General features: G+C 45.9%; 1 protein-coding gene across 7 annotated transcripts in view; it reads left to right on the forward strand.

The window, feature by feature from the left end:
• Positions 1-21,645, forward strand: part of LOC138480702 (sestrin-1-like) — a 240,198-nt gene that overhangs the window by 120,803 nt on the left and 97,750 nt on the right. For 6 of the 7 annotated variants that reach the window (XM_069612402.1, XM_069612397.1, XM_069612401.1 and 3 more), the window contains 2 exons: positions 6,514-6,696; positions 15,348-15,575. In XM_069612402.1, coding sequence (XP_069468503.1) covers positions 6,514-6,696; positions 15,348-15,575 — 411 coding nt within the window. The remainder of the gene's footprint in view (positions 1-6,513; positions 6,697-15,347; positions 15,576-21,645) is intronic. The other variant, XM_069612400.1, reaches the window with a different exon arrangement.

Consider the following 21,645-nt stretch of genomic DNA (forward strand, 5'->3'; position numbering starts at 1 on the left):
AACAGGGGACCCTGGTGGGGCAACCTAGCCTAAGCCCAAAGGTTGTAGGAAATTATAACTCCAACCATACACTATGGGGAGACATAAAAAGGTAACCATAAAATGAGTAGAAAAAAGGTGAGGGGGAAATAAATTCCCCTTCACCTAGGGACAAGGTAAAATAGTTACCTAGTCAAAGCAAACGTCCTGGGGTTGACGCAGGTCAGGAAGATTTATCATTGATATGAAAGTCTTGTATAATAACTTGCTATCTGATTTTCCTGGGAAAATTGGGGTTTGATCGCACAGCATGGTCATCTATAGAGAAAACAGTGTTTGCGAGTCCCTGACTTGTTGGAACTGTAAAATGGTCTTGTAATGCCCCAACGTGATATGCTAAATAGATATTAAAGAGCGTAAGGGCCAAAATGCAGCCTTGTTTTAAAGTATTTATTTGCATATTTCCCTTTTTCATCTAAACATATTCTTATCAGTGTCTGTGTGTAGTCCTTCAATGCACCCAGCACAAGTGTTGGGGGAAGTCTGCATTTCCGTAATTGGTAAACAACCCGAATGAAAGGCTTGCGAAAAATGCACAAAAGCCACATACAAAGGCGTTTTTTGTTTTTTCCGTAGCTATCCTTAGCGGGTGTATTTAGCAAAATTAGGTTATGAGTTGTGAAACATTTCTTTGCGAAAGCCTATTTGTTCCTTTCGCAGAGTGGCGTTCGTTTACACCACCTATTATCAGGTTGTTGAGCACCTCAGTTAGCGAGTCTAATAATGTGATCAGAATGTATGCTGGAACCAGGACCGCCTTTTTCCAGGACCAAGGTATAAAACCTGTTTCAATTCTTTATTTAGAAGCGGAAAGACTATTGGCACAAGGGCGGTGGGCGCCAGACAATGTCTAGGAACCCGGGCTTGAACCGCCGGTACAAGCCTGCGATCTAAGCCGCCTGACAGCCGGTTCCCCCTGCCACCATCTTCACCCCTTGTCCCGATGCATTCGCTCCTTCCCTTCACCTCCCGCAGGCCGCCATGTAAAGAGAAGCGGTGTTCAGTACAGAGCCCTGCTTCCCTTTCCATGGTGGCCGTTAGGCAAGATTGTATGTAGTACCCCGTGTGAGACTGCCGCAGCCTTGTCCTCTTGCCAATAATTAGCCCAACCTTTGGTACAAGCATGTTCTACGCAAGTTGTTAAAGTGACTGAGCAGCCAGGCTAATCTCAAGCGGGGGCAATGTGAGCTGTAGGGTTGCGACATAAGTTTCACAGTGACAAGTATCCAAATAACACTGAACACTCAAGGTTTCTTGATTAAACAATGATGACCAATTCTATAACACTTAAAATGTACTTTAAAGTACACACTCTGTTTCTATAATCAGTAGAGGCCCATTTGGGATGGCACACGGACACTTCCTACACTCTGAGGCGACTTAAATAGGTAGGACACTGTGGACATTGATATATCACTGGTACATTTAGGGAAATACTGAGTTTGGTGTCAAAAGGAAAGGTTAGGGAACAAAACATTTGTTAACAAATTCTTAAGCAGGTAAGGACTTTTGCAGCCCACCCCACCCCCCAAATGCAATGCAGATTAACCCTTTCCCAGCTACACAAGTTGTAGAATGTGTGACTTTCTGGAGGGAAGTCAGAGGTTAGAAGAGTCTTTCAGGGAGCCAGGGCAGCCAATGCCACTTGAGCAAAGTCTAGGGGAGCTGAAGCACTTATTTAAGGTAAGTAAAAATTCTTGCACAAAGTTGTAGAAAATGTTATCACTGTTGGGCCACAAGCTGGGAGGTTTGTGAAGGGCAAAACTGCAAGCAACTCTGCAAAAAGCAATCAAGACAAGTCTCAACTGAGAGCTAGCAAGGTTACACAACAAGAGGCAAGTACCCCTTAGTTCACAGTATCTTAGGTCTTGTGTGGGAGGAGAGGGTCTTGGAACCCCGCCCCCCCCTCCATTCTGCACACTTCCTGGGCAGGTCCAGCAGCGGCTGCTGTGGGCCCAGGGCTCTGGCCCCAGAGCACCCACAGAGGAACACCCCTAGGAACTGTGACCCCCGCCTCCCTCAAGACAGCATGAAACCAGAGTTGAACGAGACTCCATTTTGTAAATCATCGACTCCATTTTGTAATGGCAGACAGTCGTGAAATTAAAATGCAGGGGTGCAGTTCTCCCAGTCAGTCGCACACAGCAAGCAAGCTACTCCCCTCTGCAGTTGTTCGGTTCCCATGATGAGAGACGAGCCGCGAGAATGCGACAAACTTTACACTGTATCTTCTGCCTTCAGTCTTACTTCATCGGCCCTGACACGGCCCAGCACAAGGGCCAGCACAAAAGTCATTAATCTCTATAAACCTGCCCCCCACCCAGCAGACCCTAGCCATAAAGAATACTGTCCCCACATTCATTAAAACGGAATCAAACAGTTGAAGCAACCCCCAAGTCTGTTTGATTGTTCACGCCTTAGTAAAGAGAAGCCAAAGTGTCTTTTCCATGCAATCGGTTTTTAATCTCATGTAAATAGTGTAAGGATTGTAGTAGAATAATAGATGCGGTAACACACTGTATAATATGTGTATAGTAGAAAGCCCTAACGTTAGAATTCAATTATAAAAGTGTACTGTATATTAATGTATAGTATGATGCTGCTTACGGAAATGGATTGCCGTAACGACATGCATAGCCAACATAACACTGTACACGCCAGCATAAAGCTACCTCACCTTTTAGTTTAACTGTGAATATATGAATGATATTGTGTGAAATTAATACCGCAACCAATTGTTCTGACTAGAATGTTTGTATTATGACGATGTGTTAAGGCCACCTGTGTAGAACCTGAACCATGATGTGTTTAATGTAGAATGGACATTGACCCCGACATACGTCTACGCTCATAATGAGATTCGTAACAATGAAGATATTTAGCTCAATAAGAATTTAGTATACATTGAACAAATATAACCAAACTCTAAAGTAAAAGGCTACGTTTAAAGAGCCTGTATGTAAAACCTGTTTTTGAAGGCCCTGTCTCTTTATGCAATGCGTAATTACCGCAAAGGTGTTTAGATTCCCCTCCACCCTTCATGGCATCAAAGAAGATTAGCAGAGATTCAATGGTGTTTGAACAACTGACCACTAACCCCCCACAATTAGATTTATGCCCATAATGGTATGTGCATCTTGTGACCTATTTTTTCTGTCGTAGATTTAGAGCCCTCTTTTGTTGTTTATCAGATGGACATCCCAGATCACCCAGTGACCTTAAGAGCTATACCTCTTTAGCCATTACATTCTGAACTGTTTGAACAGATCAAGCACTGCATTTAATGGATGAATCCTAACCTCTGCCCAATGATATATTAACTTGTGTCTGAACCAGCGTTTTCATAGGTGTCTAAGCCCTCAGGCCTTTGAGCTCGCTGGACAAGCGGATTATGGTAGTGAATGAATGGGAATGTGTGGCCACAAGGGCAAATGTCAAATGGTTATTTAACAAAGAAACATTGCAAGTTGCCGTTACCACATGCCAGTTCGATGAGTCCAGCTGACCGATTGACCCAAGACGCGTCATCGCCACACCACGTGCCCTCAAGCCAACCAAGCGTCTCCAACCCTATGGCACCTATAGGTGTTCACCCCTAGTGACCAATCCCAACTGTTCATGTGCCCCTTAGGCCTTCCCTTTTCTTGATGACTAATTATTTTTGTATAAAAGTAAATTGTAACATGTTTTCTGCAGAGCGCTCTCGGCATGAGCAGAGTAGATTCTGCTTGCCCTATTTAGATGAAATGATTGCAAGGGGTAAGGAGTTTAATGACGGGACAGGTTGGTCCCCTGCGCAACCAATCGTCTGTGGTCAAGGTTTGGCCTGCAGCCTGGCACAGGGGTTTTGTCTGGGAACCAAACTCCAAGGTTCCGGGGGGTGGTTGTAGAAGTTCAGTGAAGGTTGGCAAAACCCTGTTGGTTGCGGGCTCTGGCAGGGAGTTGGTGCTCCAGTACTGTCGGTAGTTATTCACAGATCAGTCTTGAGTTGTATTTGTGCATTGATATTTATTAGTTCAGGTGCAACATAACACTTGCGGCACATTGTGCCTGGGTGATAAAACACACAGGCGACGCACCAAACTACTGGAGCACCAACTCCCTGCCAGCGCCCGCAACCAGCAGGGTTTTGTCAACCTTCACTGAACTATTATTATTGTTAAAAGCCTTTTCTTAACACCAGCACTTGGTCTCATTCCCTCCAGGGATGTATCTTGATTGACTCTATTGAGTGAATTGACTATTTTGGGGGGCCTCTCACCTTCATTCTGAAGAAATTGGTTCCAGCTGGCTTCTGTTCCTGTTGTAGCTCCTGCAGATCCTGTTGTTCCTGGGCCTCAGTCGTGGGGACAAGAGGGAGGACGTCTGGGGACTTCTGCACTACGTTTGAAGGTCGGCGTCAGCGATGGGCAAACTTCAGATCAGCGGCACTTCACGGTTTCAGCATCTCGTGAATAACACCACCACGGTTCTCGGATACCTTGTGGACTTTCCTCGCATCTGGGGTCAAGCGCTCTGAGGTGGCTCAGGCTTGGTCAGTCCGACTTCATTGGGGTCTGGAGGATCTTCCTGGAGCTTGGGTCTGACTTAAAAACGAGACACTCGATTCTGGTGTTCCTCTCCCTGGCATTTGGTTCCTCGGCAGCAATGGAAGTACAGTCAGCTCCGAGAGCATGTCCAGACGTGTTCACTTTGAGGTTGTTTTGCCCCACCAACCCAAGAGAAGTCGTACTTGCAGAGCTTATCTAGTTGAGGCGAATTCAGAGCTTCAGCACTGCAGCAGGGCTTTACTGGGCAAACCAACAGTCCAGCAGTTGCAGCAAGCGTCTCTTCCAAGTTCTTCTTCGGATTCCTTCGTCCAGTGGTCGACTTTGCCTTCTGTCCAAAAGACCTTGCCTTTTAGGCAGGTTTCTCACATTAATTCGCAGCCTAGCTGTCAATCACACAGCAGGGTGGCTGTCCTCCAAGGACAGCCAACCAGCCAATCGCCTTTGGGTGCATTCCTGTAATCAAGGAGACTAAGCACAGGGAGTTTCTGGCACCTCCCTCTCGTCCTGCCCTGCCAGATACGCTGGAGCCAGAGGCGGACTTAACCAGTGAATCCTGCCAAAGACAAAATGAACAAAGGGACCAATCCTGGTTTGGCGCGCCAAGTGAATCTCAAGAAGGACCTTTCCAACAAGAAATGGAGAAAGAAGAACAGGGCCATTTTGACAAAATGGGCTCCCATGGTTGCTTTACTGCAGCTGCAATTGCAGCCCTCTGTAGAAACACTCAATGGTAGAAAAAGTAAACCACTGCTACCAGCTATTAATTGTAGAAAGGGTAACATAAAAATGTTATGTGAGAAACTAGACAAAGGTGATGGTAAGTAACCCCTCCAGCATCCTATTGTAAGATTATGTGTGATGGGTCTAGAAAGTTACAAAATGTAAGTTAAGTCAGTTTTACTTCACTGCTCTTGGAAACAGTAGTTTACCCAAGAGAGTAAACCTTTGGGAAATCTGGAAGACTTCTCTGTGCCACTGCACTGAAGGTGCTGTGTGTCAGAATGTAAACAGATGATGCCTATCGAGTTTGTCAGATTCCAAAACCAAAGGAATCCAAGTTCAAATGACAGTAAAATACATAAGGGAGTGGGAAAAGGTCACTCTCTCCAGGATAAAACTGAAAGTCCTAAAGTCCAGCAAAAGAGCTGGGGGTCTCTAAGGTAGAAGGAATTATCCCGAACAGCCATCTTGGAAAAGGATTTTCCTTCCTACAGCAGGACGGCACGCATGTCCCGTTGTAGGAAAGGAACAACGTGTTTTTTTTTTTTTTTTCCTTCAAGCTCCCCTGGTTACCGTTTTGGCAACCTGGGGTTCTAATGGCCCTCATCTACAGTTCCAGCCCCTGGATCAGGGGATGACGGGCCGCAGCCCTCGTTATCCATCGTCGCCTTGCTTGGGCCGATAACTTGCGCTGCCGGGCCGTTATCCCCCTTTCCAGCCCCTGGAACGGGGGATGAACGCCACAATATGGTTGAATGTAACAAAACGGAAGGCTCTGTTGTATACATTCCTGCAAGCCTATCATTTTGGGATTCTATATGATTTAGGTGCACATGGGCCATGAAGTGCTCTCTAATGGACGTGCCCTTGAGAGTTCAGGAATGGGCATGACCTGTTTCTTACTTGTAGTATCAATCAAGTGATAAATAAGGGGCCAGAAAGCATGCATATTGGTTCTTAATCTTCCTTTATCATTCTCTGTTTGACCCAGAGAGCCATTTGGGTCTAATGTGAAGCTTCGATTAGGAAGGTGTGGGGAAGTGAAGGAGTGGGGGATAGGTTTCTGAGGATTCAGATGCATGGGGGCAAATAGTGCCAATCTGTACTTGAGAGGAGTGGCCGCCCAACGTTTTGCGTCGGAGCCTGTGATGGTGGTGGGGTCTTGCGCAGCCTCCTTTACACTTCTCTCCTTCTTTCTTGCCAGGCTGCAGCTCGACACCAGTGTTGGTATCTAGTGAATCTACACAGCTTGCAGTTTCTGCGAGTCGGCGGAGACCCAGAGTGGCTGCGGGGTTTGCAGTGTGTGCCGGCAAAGCTTCGCAACCTTAATGAAATAAACAAGATCCTTGCCCATCGTCCATGGTTAATTAACCGGCTACACATAGAGGTGAGAGGTTTGGAACAAGTCAGACCTAACCAGGCCATTTACAGGGAAACCAACCCATGGAGGAAGGGGTACAAGAAGATACGGTGAGACGTATAGTCATGCAGCTCGGCGCAAATATTATTGAATAACAATGCAAAACAGACCATCAGAAACGGGGCGTTTTAAAGGGCAACTGGGATTGTAAGAAAGAGCGCATCAGTGTCATTCATTAATACCAACATATTCCATTCATGAGACACTTGTCCAGTGCTGGTTTTAATTTTACATTGTGCGACTTGTAGTCCTGGATTTCCCCATTATAAACCAAGAACTGCAAGTCCCAGAATACACATTTAAAACCGTAATTGGGCTTACATCTTCCGAATGGAATGGATAATGGCATGCATGCATGGCCATTGTTTGGGAAGTCCTGTGAGTTGTGTTGACAGCACACTGGTGTTAAGGGTATTGCTTCTAAACCAGTTTTTAGTCAAGGGTCGGAAACATCAGATTTTCAGGATATTTCTTATTCGTATGTGTGAGATAAATTTGCATACAGTGATTCTAAATGTGTGCACAATTAGCTCATAGAATCTGCATGAGGAATATGCTGAAAATTCCATCTGGTTTGAAGGCCCTCAAGGCCTAGAGTTCGACAACCCTTGGCTAGAGCATGGCGTTTCTGATGTAGGAATTGTCTGCTAAAAAATGAGGTATATTTCTTTTTTTATTTTTTACTCCTCGCTCTCATCTTGCCTTTTTGTCCTTTATGTTGTCCACTGCTTCCTGCTTCTCACCTATATCTTTCTAGTGCACATCCCATCTTTAACTCTCTTGCACCCTTCATCCATATCTCTTCATATGCCCTTACTGCTCCTTGTGGTACCTACTGGTGTTTGTAAGTCTTTCCTTATTTTCCCTCTCCATGTTATTTTCTTCCCGTGTGTACCCGCTCTGATCTATGCCACACCATCTTCACATGTCCTGCCATTTTCCTCTTTACCCTCCTCTTTCTTCTTCCTAAATCTCTGGTTCCCAAGTGCTGTCCCGTTACACCACAATGGGGCATTTTAGCCACAGCCTCCTTACCTCTGGTCTCACACTCATTTTCTCTGCTGCCCTTCTTCTCTTCTGTCTCCTTACCCACCCTTCTTAATGCACTCTCTCATGCCCTCCTTGTCCATCTGGCCCATAATTTGTTGCTTCTGGGCCCAAGTACCACTTGGAGGTAAGACTTCAGTAAGCTAGCCCAGTGGTTCATATCTCTCTCTTAGTATCAGTCTGTACTACTCTGGGACAGTGGTAGAGTGGCAGAGCATTCGGGCTTATCTTAAGAGGAAGATGTGAGCTGTAGGTAAGTACACTGAGCCCATTCAGTAATGCAAATCAAAAACACATACATTTATATTAAAAATATAGATTTATTATATTTACACTAGTCACTTTTAAATACTTAGCACAATAAACCAACACACATAGTTATACTTTGTAATACTTTCAAAAGGCCACTTCTTAGTGTGTAGTTGCTGAACGTGTACAATTGTTACAGGCGTTTGACAGGTCTTCCGTACTGTCGGTAATAACGTGCACCCAGCACCCATTAAGTAATACAGTCATTGCATTTAGTAGGCATACACATATGAGTGATTTTTGGGAATGAAAACAGTTGGTCAGTGTTATCCTATCAGAGCTTGAGGTTCTAGAGGCAGTTTCCCGACACAGCAAGTCTTTTGAAGTCCAAAACGCAACCCTAGCTAAAAGGCAGTTCGGAGAGGCTTAAAGTCTTGAAAAGCAGAGGAAGTCAAATGTTCCTTTGGATACTTTTTAGTCTGTAGGAAAGCAGGTGCAAGAAGGCTCAACCAACTTTGGAGACCCTGTTAAAGGACTTGTTAAGGGAACACAAGCAGCAGCTCCATTTGGAGGTAAGGGGGAGTTGCCCTGGACACCTTTATGTACACTCTAATGCTCTGGAGCGACTTTCTGGAATAAGGTAAGCAATACTGTTAGGTGAGATTGTATGCAGTACACTTTGGGTGCACTACAACAACCCTGACCTCCTGGCAATAGGAACCCAACCTTTGGTATAAGTGTGTACTATACAGGTTGGTACCGTGTTGAACAGCTTAGGCTTATCTAAAGAGGGGTCAGTGTGAGCAGTAGGGGAGTTGCACAGAGATTCACAGCGACAAGTATTCAAATAAACTCTTAGACACATGTTTTCTTGATTAAACATTTTGAGTAAGCCTTCTTCAGAAGGGGCAATATAATAGTAACACACAAATACACTCCAAAATACACACTTAGTTTCTCTAATCAGATGATACCCATTGGGGATGGCACACAGACACTTGCTGCACCCTCGGGTGACTTAAATAACTAGGACACTGTGGACATGGATTTATCACTGTTGCATTTAGGGCAATACATAGGAGCATGTCAAAGAAAAAGATTATTAGAATAAAACAAGAGATCTCACACATATTCTGAAGCAGGTAAGTACTTTTGGTAACCCCCAATGCAAAGTAAATTAACCCCTTCCTGGAAGGAAGACAAAACGGAGGGAAGATTTATTCAGGGAGCCAGGCCAAAGTCAATTGGGCAAAAATCTAGGCGAGCTGAAGCACTTCTTGCAGGTAGGTAAAAATCTTGCACAATGTTTTAGAAGTCTTTGTAGCAAAGAAGAAATCCAGGTAGGGCCACAAGCTAATTAGGCTTGTGAGGTAAAGAAGCTGTTAGCAACTTCACAGAAGCAACCAAGACAAGTCTCAACTGAGAACAAGTGATGTTACACAACAAGAGGTAAGTTCTTAGACTTTACCGTACCTTTGGTTAGAAGAAAAACAGTTCCAGCTGGCTTCTGTTCCTGTGCAGCTCTTGTGTTCCTAGGCCTCAGTCATGGGGACAAGAGGGTGGACGCCTGGAGGACTACTGCACTGCAACGGGAATGTCGGAGACAGAAAAGGATATACTTCTATTTAGTGGCACTTCGCGATTTCAGCTCCTCGCGTCTCAGCAAATGGCACCACTGCAAACTCTTGGCTGTGGAGGTGGCTCATGCTTGGTCAGTCCTGGCTTCCTGGGAGTACGGAGGAGGATCTTCTTGGAGCTCTTGGCCAATTTAAAAGCAATACACACGTTCAGGTGTTCCTCTCCCTAGCTCTTCAGTTTCCAGCAGCAATTGCAGTGGAAATAAAATCGGCTTCGAGAGGCTGTCCAGGTGGCTTACTTTGAGTTGATTGGGCCCACCAACTCTAGGAGAGAAGTCGTCCTTGCAGGGCTTTGCTAGTCGAGGCGAATTCGGAGCTTCAGCACAGCAGCAGGGCTTCACCGGGCAAACCAACGATCCAGGAGTTGCCGCAGGTGTCTCTTCCAAGTTCTTCTTCGGATTCCTTCATCCATTGGATGACTCTGCCTTCCAAGCCAAAAAGCCTTGCCTTTTATGCAGGTTTCTCCCATTCATTCTGCCTAGCTGTCAATCACCCAGCAGGGTGGCTGTCCTTGCCAGACAGCCAGCCAGCCAATCACCTAGGAGTGCATTCCTGTCTCCTAGGAGACTAAGCCCAGGGAGTTTCAGGCACCTCCCTCGCTTCCTGCCCCCGCCAAACACCCTGGAGACAGAGGTGGGCTTCACTCGTTAATCCTGACAAAGACAAAATGAACAAAGGGTCCAAACCTGGTTTGGCGCGCAGAGTAAATCTCTAGAAGGACCTTTCAACAAAGAAATAGTGAAAAAAGTAGACTGGGGCCATTTTGACATCCTGGGGTGCTTTACTGCAGCTGCGAACGCAGCCCACGGTAAAAGGACACCACAGTATCTAAAAGCAAACCACTGCCACCAGCCATTCCTAGAGGAAAGGGTAACATAAAATGTTACATGAGAAACTAGACAAAAGGGGAAACCAAGTATCCCCTCCAGCACCCTATTGTAAGCTAGTGTGTGCTGGGTCTAGAAAGTTACAATGTAAGTAAAGTCAATTTCACTTTACTGCTCTGGGAAACAGTAGTTTATCCAAGAGAAGGTATTTAAACCTTTGGGAAATCTGAAAAACTTCCCTGTGCCAGTGCACTTGAAGGTGCTGTGTGACACAATGTAAAGATGATGCCTATGGAGTTTCATACTCCACAACCAAAAGAGAAACAGAGTTCAAATCCCTTTAAAAATACACGAGAGTGGGGAAAAAAAGGGTCTCACTCTCCAGGTAAAAAAATTAAAAGTCCTTAAATCCAGCAAAGTTGCTGGAGGTCTCTAAGGTAGAGAGGAATTGGCACATTTCTGAGAATTCTCCCTAACAAATACCTTTTCCCCACAGTATCTTAGGTTTAAAAAAAAAAAGGTTAGTGGTGGATGCTCTGCCATTTTGCAGCTCTGGACCAGGCCGCCGAATTCCTTAGCCTGATGACGAAAGGCAGGACAATGTATGGGATCACTCAGCAGCAGTTTCGAGGTAGGACCTCCGGCATGGCTTTCATCAACTTCTTTGGTCACTCTCTGGTTTTGGTGCTTTTTCTGCAGCACCAACAAAGATTGCGATTCACCCTATAATTTTCAGTTCCTGCCCACACTCTAATGGGGGGGGTGGGTTGGGGTGGGGGAGTTCTCAATGAGCTGCATTGTGTCTCTGGAGTGTCCTTGAAGGCCCAGCAAAGACCTGGACGTATTTGGCCTTTCCACGACCATGCAGCAGTTTACAGAAAGGGACGTTTGGCGGTCCAATCAGGACAGCCAGACCAGACCCCCAGGGGGACAGCCAGTCCCCCCTTCCTACCTGCCCAGACACTCTGGAGCCTAGGCGGGGATACCCAAGGCCTTCCTCTGAAGCCAGACAGACAGACACACACACCCCCCCCACTCCCTCCAGAGCGGTAGAAGAAGGGCGGACAAAAAACAGCCACGCTAGTAATGGCGAAAAAGGAAGGGTGGTCCCAAGTTGGTACTCTGGTGCACCTATTGTGCGCTACCGAGGCTATGGACATAGCCTGCGGTAGAAAAATCGCACAATAGTTGGTACAAGACGTCCACTGCCACCAGCCATAGGAGATTGTCACAGGAACAGAGAGAAGGGGGATACTGGGTATCCCTTTGGCAACTGGTATGTGTGCCAGTACGTACCAGTTGCCCACACTTAATATGTATGCCTTGTTATCATTACTGTTACCTCTGTTCGGTTCACTCCTGAATCCTAACCAGTACCTTTCAACTGGACACCGAACACCTGCATATTACCACAGTCCTACCATGAATAACACTAATTACCTACTAGAAGGAATTAAGGCCACACCTTTCCTACCCTCGCTTAAATAGAACTATCCGGACTCATCAGTAAGGCCAACCAAATATTTACCTAAGCTTTGGCTAGACTCTAAGGTTCCTAACACAGTTCTCTTGAGTGGCACTAACACTACCTTCCCTCTACCCATCCTGGGCACTAATGGCCTCCATATCCAGTCGACATCAACCAGACATCCCTGCCCCACCAAAGACAGACATAACAGACTGTGCTCTAGACACCCGACTCAATACGAGCCCTTGCTCAACGCCCCCCAAAAAACTCAACACCAACCATTCCCAAACATCCTGCTGCATCTAGCAAATACCCAACCAAAATCTCGAGTAACTATAAAAAGAAACCGAAACAGGATAAATTAAGTGCCAGTCCTAGAAATGTCTCCACACATACCGGTATTGCCATCATAGCAAAGTCTAACCTAGACCTAAGATTAGCTACTCCGCCAACTTTTTCATCTTGTGAATTGATCACAGCTAAAATACCAATCTCGAACTCTTGTACCATAACTGTCCATCTACTATAGAGACCTCCAGGACCCATTGGCACCTTTGAGGAAGACATGATGACACTACTATCGGACAATACCAAAACCTCCTCGGAAATATTAATACTAGGAGATTTCAATCCAGGATTTAATGACCCTAACTATCACCAAGCACTAGCAATAGCCAACACCCTTATGGAACACTGCTTTAACCACAAAGTTACCCAGCCGACCCATGACAAAGGAAAGACCATAGATTGGGTAGCTGATCTCAACTGTGATACTGTAATCGGATCAATTGCACCCCAATCATGAACGGATCATTACCTGTTGTCATTTACTCTGTCATAACTCTTAAAACAAAATCTAACGTAATAACGCCCCGTTGCCCTACTAGGAACAAACGGAACATTATGGCGGTCCCAAACATGAGACATACAACAACAGAATTAACCAAGCTAGCTCCAGTACTAAAGAGCTCTTCGTTATTCTTAGAGAAATGGAGACGGCCATTCCTCCAACGTATCCGTGCCTAGAGGACAAACTTTGGTGTACGAACATTCAGAATGCTCTTACTAACAAAATAGCCACACTTCAACGTAAAATTGCTGACAAACGCTTAAACTTGCAAAATGCAGCTACTCCATACCGTAGCCAAAAGCCATCTACCAAACCATCTCAATGTTTCAAATTTTCTAAAGTTTCCGTCCCGGAGGTTATAAAAAATTATTGCATCCCTTAAACCGTCAAGATGCCAAAGACGTAGCTGCCTGGCTCAAATAATCAAAGATGCCGCCAGAGACCTGGCACCGTTCATAGCCAAATTAATCAATGCCTCATTCATTTCAGGTATTGTAGCCAGCAATTTAAAGGAGTAGTGAGTTCTACCCAGCCTTAAAAAAACAATCATTGGACCCAACAATTCCCACAGGCCAATCACCACGGTCCAGTTATTACTGAAGATACCGGACCGGGTTACATATCAGCAGATCCAGGAATACTTGGAGACTAACCATCTCCTTGGGACTCTGCAATCTGGATTGAGACCTCAACACGGTACCGAAACAATGTTGATTGATTTGAAAACCCAGATTGACGAACTGGAAGATAATGGGAAAATTGCACTGCTACTACTGTTGGACATGTCGGCTGCGTTTGATCTGGTCAACCATGGAGTACTATGCAACCACCTCACTGCAGCAGCCCACTTCTCTCAGAATGCAATTATATGTGGATCCAATCTTTTCTCACAGCAGCAGCTGACCCAATTCTATTACATTTGGAGTCCTCGAAGGCTCCTACGTGTCACCGACCATGTACAATATTTTCACGAAGCCGTCATTCGATAATCTGGAACATCCGGATGTCGCCTCCACTAACTATGCAGACAGCCAGATCCTCCTCCCTCCTAACGGTCAATTATGATACTGATGTACTGCTAGTGAACAAAATGTATCTAATCATTCAGGCATGGATGGCCACCCATGACCTCTGCCTGAATAATGATAAAACGGAGCTACTGATTTTAGACCCCCTAGCTAACCGAAATAAACTTAACACAGATTATGCGTCCTTCAATATTGATGGGGAACAATATCCTAGTGGCTAAAGAGGTGAAAACATCAGGTTTCTATCTTGATCCTACATTGAACGTACATAAACAAGTCAACACCACGGCTTCGGCCACCGCCTATACTAGTAAATTGATTAGAGCTTACAAACCTTTGCATTCCAAGAGAGCTGTTTTAGCCTAGCTAGAGCCCTCATCCTGTCTAAGATGGATTATTGTAACAGACTCCATCTACTTAGGCGCAAGTAAGTACGTTTTCAGTAAACTACAAATCCTGCAAAATAATGCTCTGAGGACTGCCTTGAGCCTCTCAAGGAGATCATATATCTCGGAAACAAGAAGACAGTTCAGATGGCTGTCCACCAAGGAAAAGATCCAGCTTAAAACCATGTCTCTCACGTATAAATTCCTAAACCATGCAACCCCACTATACCTAACTGAGAAATTCATCACCAGATCGTCAGCTCGAATCACTAGGTCGACAAATACCTCTTGCTTGGTAGTCCCTAGGTACAAACTAAAAAAGTCTGACGGAGTAGTTTCCCAGTTATGGTGGCCCAGCTATGGAACACACTCCCACCCTCCCTGAAGTTGACCCCGTCCTCCCCCCCCCCTCATTCCAGAAAAAAATCCATGACTTGGCTAACTGAGAAGGAGTAACGTGAGAATAGAATCTCACCGCCCCTTAGGACTCCTACTGTATGCTTTACTATTTCTCATTGTACTGCTAATGTTATGTCTGTTCATTGCCTGCATCCTATTGGTCCAATCACTGCTTCATTGTACTTCTCTGTAATTTGTGATCATGTCTATTACGCAATACTTGTAACTGTTCCAATGTGGCCAGATACCTCTGGGTTCGGTGCGCTATAGAAATAAATTAAAAAAACACCACATAAGGTGGTGTCTGCCAATTTCTCACACTGTAGACTTTGTAGGAGAGCTACTACGTATCTCTCTATCCTTAAGAACTATAATTAGTCTAAGATAAACAAAAGAATCTCAAAGGAGCGCCCGAAGGGTCCCCAGCAACACTGCCCAGAAGGAGCTGTGTGCTGGAATAGTAAAATACAGATGCTTTTTAAGAGTTATGGAGGAATATAGACTCCATAGGGTAGGCACAGTACAAAGAATAGAGTTACAAAAGACAGCCCATAAGAATGAATGGGTGGAAATAGGCTCCACTCCTTCAGGATTTCAGAAAAAGTTCTAGAAGTCCAGCACACAATGGTGAGGGTCTCGCTAGAAGAGGGGATGAAGCATAAAAATGATAATTCTCCCTAACACCTTCCTGCCTTAGTCACATGTTCCTTTTTTCTCATGTTTCTAGAGCCTACTGAAGATTACAGAGCAGTGCTGGTCACTGGCAGAGCTGGTCCATGCAGTGGTGCTCTTGGCGCATTACCATGCCCTGGCCAGCTTTGTCTTTGGCTGTGCCCAGGAGGAGCGAGCAGACACTCGAGGGATGCTGAAACCGTCTGTGTTGGGCAGCCAGTGCTTCTGCGATGCAACCAATGGGAACGGAAACCAAGAGATCTTGCGGATCAACAGAAATCGGGTCAGTAAACGTGTGCTTTTGCAACGTGCATTGGAAACGTTTTGATCTTAAATCCTGTGATGGACTAAACTGTATCTGTATAAATATGAATGCACTGTATGGGCTAATCCTGGGGCTTTTCTCACATCTCACTACATTCATGCAGCAAAATGTATTTCAGTGGATTGCTTTTCTCCCGCAGATTGCTCATCTGATCGATCCCCTCATTCAGCTCTGCTGCTCGGAAACATTTCGGCAGGGGGCACAGTGGACCTCGACTCGGCAGTTGATCCATCTTTCTCGGTACTTGACCATCGGCTCCGGACATGATGTTGGACGTCATATCTAAACCACGTCACTAAGCCCCATATCTCAGTTCTGTGTTTCTGCACGCTCGACACGCTGCTTTGTGGAACACGACATAGTCTTCGACTAAACCTTTTTGACTAAATTTGTGAAATTTATTTTCCAAAACCTTGACGCGACATGTCTGCTTCGGGCTTTAAGAAGTGCACCAACAGATATTCCAAAACATCGATGACCGGCCCAACCCGCACGAAATTTGTCTGGTGTCTGGGTATGGATCACGACATGGAGGAATGTGCGTTGTGCTCCAAAATGCACTTGATGGCCAAACTTGCTTTGCGCCGACCGTCTCTGAAATCCCCAGCGTGGTAGATCATCCGGCCCCCTGAGGCCGAGACTGAAGGGCACACCCCCGAGCAAGAGAAGGAAAAGCATAGACGGAAGACCAAAAAGCGGTCACTGAAGCCACTCTTCCTATTCTGCCAGTCTTCCTATTCTTCATCGCATAAGAAAAAGAGGCGCCACCCTCATCGGTCACTGAAGCCACTCTTCCTATTCTTCATTGTATAAGAAAGAGGCGCCACCGTCATCGACACGAGTCCGGCTCGTCATCGGAAAAAGTTAAGCCCTCAGCTGTGCCCACCACTCTAAAGGCATTGGAAGATTTTAAGAGCCAAATGTTGGCTGTGTTTAAGGCGCTGGCTGCTGCAGGTGCACCCCCCGAACAGCAGGCCTCGACGGCGCTCGGCACTCCCGACCTCTTCTATGCCAAACTGTCGACTCCATCGGCGTCTGAGAAGCCTATGGGCTCAATGCCGACAGGCGCAGAAGCATCGAAGCCCGGTCCTTCCCAAGGCTGACGTTCATGACATCACAGTGATAGCAGTCCTGATCGACTGCTATTACGCCAACGTCAAAAGAGAAATCTTCTGTGCCGATTGTCAGCGACGGATCCTTTGTCCCTCTTTCCAGGTCGGGATTCTTAGAATCCATGGCATCTTTTTTTTTTTTTTTTGGTGATGACCAAGGGGTCTTCAATCCTATATATACTGGGGCAGTTTTTTTCTCAACAAATAGGTAAAGCTATTGGCCCTTGGCCAAGGGCTACACAATGCCAACGCAAGATCAGCCCTACTCACACCCATGTTAAGTTCATGGACCTAGTGGAAAGGGTGGTAGATGCCCTAGTTTTGAAGTCCGCGTCTGTGCCTACTCTGGGCTATGAACTGACGGACATATTGGACGAGGGTCATGTGACCGAATATAACATGCCACTTAATCCAGCAATTGCTGATCTCCTAGCATCCTTGTGGCAGCATCCCTGCTCCATTCCCCCAGTCAGCTCTACCTTTACGTGGAAGTACAGGCTGGAGAGAGGAGACTCATCATTTCTGGTTGCTCACTCTTCTCTGGAAGGGCTTGTTGTGCAGGCAGCCACAATCTCCACCAGGCCTGTGGCCTCCACTTCTAATCTGCCCCCAGATCGAGAAGGTGAAAGGTTGGATGCAATGGCCAAGAATGTCTTTACTTCTGACACCATGGCATTGAAAGCCACCAATGTAGCCTGTTGGTTCACAAAATACTCTTTTGGCTTATGGAAAGCTGTGGAGCAGGCGGCTCAATACATTCCCGAAGGGGAAATGCAGGATTGATTTTCACAGCTGGTGGAAGATTGGAAGGAGGTGGCCACACAGTCGCTGAAAACAGACCTGGACGTGGCTGACTGTGTGCGCCACTCGATGGGGTCAGTGGTAGTCTTAAGATGAGCATATCTCCGGTCTTCTGACTTCTCTACGAACATCCAGAATAGGCTACTGGACATGCCTATTGAGGGAGAATTCCTATTTGGCCAGGAGGCTGATGACTCTTTGAAAAGGTTCAAAATTAGCCGCAAAGTCACTGGGCCTAGCTGCGCCGACCAAACCTGCCTTCAGCTTTGCCTTAGAAGGCAGATGCTACAGGCGCTATGTGTCTTACAGCAGGAAGACGCAGCTCACGCAGGCCAGGCAAAAGCTTTTCCTGCACCCCTGAAGAGGCAGAGGGGCTACTAGAGGCCAGCAAACATCAACTGGGGCAGCTCTGTACTCCGAGATGCTTGTATTTCACCCTCCAAGACTTAATGATTGGTGGACGGTTGGCAGAACATTGGCCCCAGTGGCAGGAGATTACCTCGGCCCTACAGCTCGTTCATTGGGGTTATTGTCTGCCCATTTTATTTTTTATGGAACTTTTATTGAATTTTCTTATAATACAAACACGGAACAAGAGCAAACTGCTCACGTTCCTTCCCACCACCAACTGAGCCCACTCGCCCCTGCTCACAGCAGCTCTTAGTTCACTATGTAATACATTTCACAAAAGTTACACTGCATCTTTCTCTACAAAATATCTAACACTCAGATTCTCTGCGGGCACCAGTTCACTCGGTAGTCTTTGCGAAGGAAGTCCAGTACCAAGTCCCAATCCACAACGAAGTTCCCCTGATCCCCCTGTAGCATATGTCACCCATTCCATTGAGACAAAGTGCTGCCAAATATTAGCAATCCATTTATGTTCAGAGGGAATCCGTCTTTTTTCAATTTTTGGGCCATCCGTGACAGTGCTGCTACATTGAGGACCATATGTGCTTTTCTTTGGGCCTTCGTTGGTAATGTTTACAGCCCATCCCCCAGTCCCAACATTGACTCTCCATAGTCTCTGCAAATTTGAGGGCCAAAGATGGATTTCATTGCAACGTTTACACTGACTCAGATGCAGCTCCAAGTGTATTGCGTATAATACCAGGGACAGCGGCCAACCCTGCTTGGTGCACCGTGATAACTGAATACCTTGAGAGATGTCGCCATTAATGGCCGATTTAGCACTGGCGAATGATAGTTAACCATAACCAATCCGAAAATGTTCAGCCCAAACCCCATGGTCACCATAGTGCGACAAAAAAAGGACCACTCCACCCTAGCAAATGCTTTTTCTGCATCCAGGCCCAGCACCACCGCGGGGATACCTGTTTTATTTCACCTTTTCTATCAAGTGGCATACCCGTCGTGTGTCATCAAATGTCTGCCTCCCCCGGAAGTAACGTGATTGATTACCTTGGACTCATTTTGGAATTAACTTTTCTAGTTAGCCTTGTCGCTAATATTTTTGTGAATATTTTTGCATCTAAATTTCTAAGTGCCATTGGGGCCTGTACGGAAATACCACTACTTTTGCCTCCTCCATGGTCTGGGTATTGCCTCCTATAGCTTCAAAGGAGTTAAAAAGTGAAACCAACACCGGAGTCAGTATTTCTCTGAATGTTTTATAGAACACTGCCGGGTAACCATATGGGCCCGGAGCTTTATCTATTGGCAGAGACCTAATAGCTGCCCGCATCTCCTCGGGGGAAATCTCCCCTTCCAAGGTTTCCCTTTCCCCTTGATCAATTGTGGCAAACTGACAAAGCTTAAGATAAGCCTCCTGGGATTCTTCACTGGGGGAAATCCATAGAGTAAAGTGCAGAATAAAGTTTGTAAAGGTCTGCACTATATCCTCCAAAGAGAAGCTAACTGCACCCGGTGCTGTTTGTATCTGGACGATTTCCCCCTGCAGCCTCTTTCTTTCTTACCTGCTGTGCCAACATATAGCTTTATTCGCCTTTTATATAATACCTCTGCCTCATATATAATAGCTATTTTTCAGCCTGCCTAGTCTGTAGCAGATCTAATTTGTCCCTTAATATATCTATATTCCCTTCTAATAGCCGCCCCCTTATTAGTCTCCATTCGAGCCATTGCCCCCATCAATTGTGTTTCTAACTCAACTTGAAATGACGCTAACTGCTTTTCCCACTGTGCATTCTTTGCTATAAACTCCCCTCTCATAGTCACCTTGAAGGCATCACGTACCGTCCTTTCCTGCATTCCCGGGGTTATATTTATATCAAAGAACTCCTTCATGTTATTTTGAATTTCGTCCTGAATCACCGGGTCTTTGAGCAATTGAGCAGGGAATTTCCAACGCCGTAGCCCAGATCGACCCTTCTCTTGTTGTAAACCTATCTTTAAAGGGCCACGATCTGAAATATTTATGGGCACCATCTCCATTTTCCGTACTTGCCCCAATTTTGTATTGGACACCCAAATATAATCGATCCAAGTTTTCAATTGCTGAGCCAAGCCTCTCTGCACACGGTCCATTTGGGGCACTTCTGTCTGTATGCAGGTCCCAGGCAATGTTAAAATCCCCGTCAATATTATTGGGCCCACTGCAAAGATTTCTAACCTTGCCAAGCCGCTCACAGGAATCCATCCTGTCCCGTGTTGGGCGCATACAGTGTAGCTATCGTGTAACACTCTTCCCCCAGTGGATATGAGCAAAAATGTATCTGCCTTCTCTCTGTCTCTATCGTACCGATTTGTAATCCTACCAATTCCCTCAGTGCTATAAGGACTCCTCCCGTCTTTCCATGGGCATTAGCTTGTAAAATATGGTATTACCCCCTAATTCTTAATTTTTGTCTATCTTTCGTATATGGGTCTCCTGGAACGTCACTAGACCGGTTTCCCCCGCCCCAGGAAGCCATCCATCTTGCATCTTTTAACCGGGCATTTCAGACCCCTAATATTCAGTGTTGACAGTTGGAACCTGTGTTTATCCCCCATAACCGTCCCTGGCTTATCAATTCCCATGATTTCAGCTGTCCCTCCTCTTCCCCTGTGACCTCTACCCTCCCCCCCCCCCCGCCACCCAACACTCTCCACTCTTACCCTTCTTACACCCCAGACTCACCGGTCATGGGAACGGAGTCTTGCTTGCCACCCGGAGATATACTTTGTGAGTCTACTAGGACACATACCCTCCCCCAGATTTCAAGTGCCTAGGTACCCCCTTACTCCTTCCCAGGCGGCCACCATCCACCTCCCCATTCCACCTCCCTCCTCGTCAATGCCCCCCCCTCCTTAAAGCCCATACCCCAGTGAACCTACTCGCTCTCCCGGGCAAATGAATTTTTGTCCTTGGTTTGTCCGGGCCACTCGGAGCCCTCTTCTTGGAAGTCTTCAACGTTCCGCCATTCCCATAGCTTCCTCTTGGGTGACTCTCTTGTTGGCCTCAGGTTCTGTTTCGTTTTCCCTTTTTCCTCTGGATTCAAGATCCAGAGCCCCCTCCTCGCAGGTGGTAATGCGATGTTGGCAACCCTTGTTAGGCAAAGTTTGAATGTAGTACCCTCTGGGAACACAAGCAACTATGACTACAGGTATAGGCAACCCAACCTTTGGCATAAGCTTGTACTAAACAGTTTTGGTAGCGTGTTGAGCAGCCAGGCTTATCTCAAGAGGGGAAATGTGAGCTGTAGTGGGTGGGGTTACACAAAGATTCACAGTTACAGATATTCAAATACACTTAGACTTACAACCAAGGTTTCTTGCATAAACAATTTATCAGTCAGTTATAAAGCCTTCTTTAGAAGGGAGCAATATACTAGTAACACACAAATACGTTTCAATACTGTACACTCTGAGTTTCTGAATGAGACAAGACTCTTTTGGGATAGCCCACAGACACAACCTACACCCACAGGTGACTTCAATAACAAGGGTGCTGGGGACATTAATAGCTTACTGTTGGCATTCAGAACACACTTAAGTTGGTAAAAGGCAAAGGTTATTAGAACACAAGAGATCACCAATATTCGTAAGCAGGGCAAATACTTTCAGATCCTCTTATAAGAGTCATGCAATTCAGTAGGCTAAGCCTAAGTCAATCGGCAAAAGTCTTTGTTTAGGATGCAGCACTTCAGGTAAGT

This window comes from Ambystoma mexicanum, chromosome 5p, assembly GCF_040938575.1.
Source record: "Ambystoma mexicanum isolate Mex_15411 chromosome 5p, UKY_AmexF1_1, whole genome shotgun sequence".
NCBI classification, from domain to species: domain Eukaryota; kingdom Metazoa; phylum Chordata; class Amphibia; order Caudata; family Ambystomatidae; genus Ambystoma; species Ambystoma mexicanum.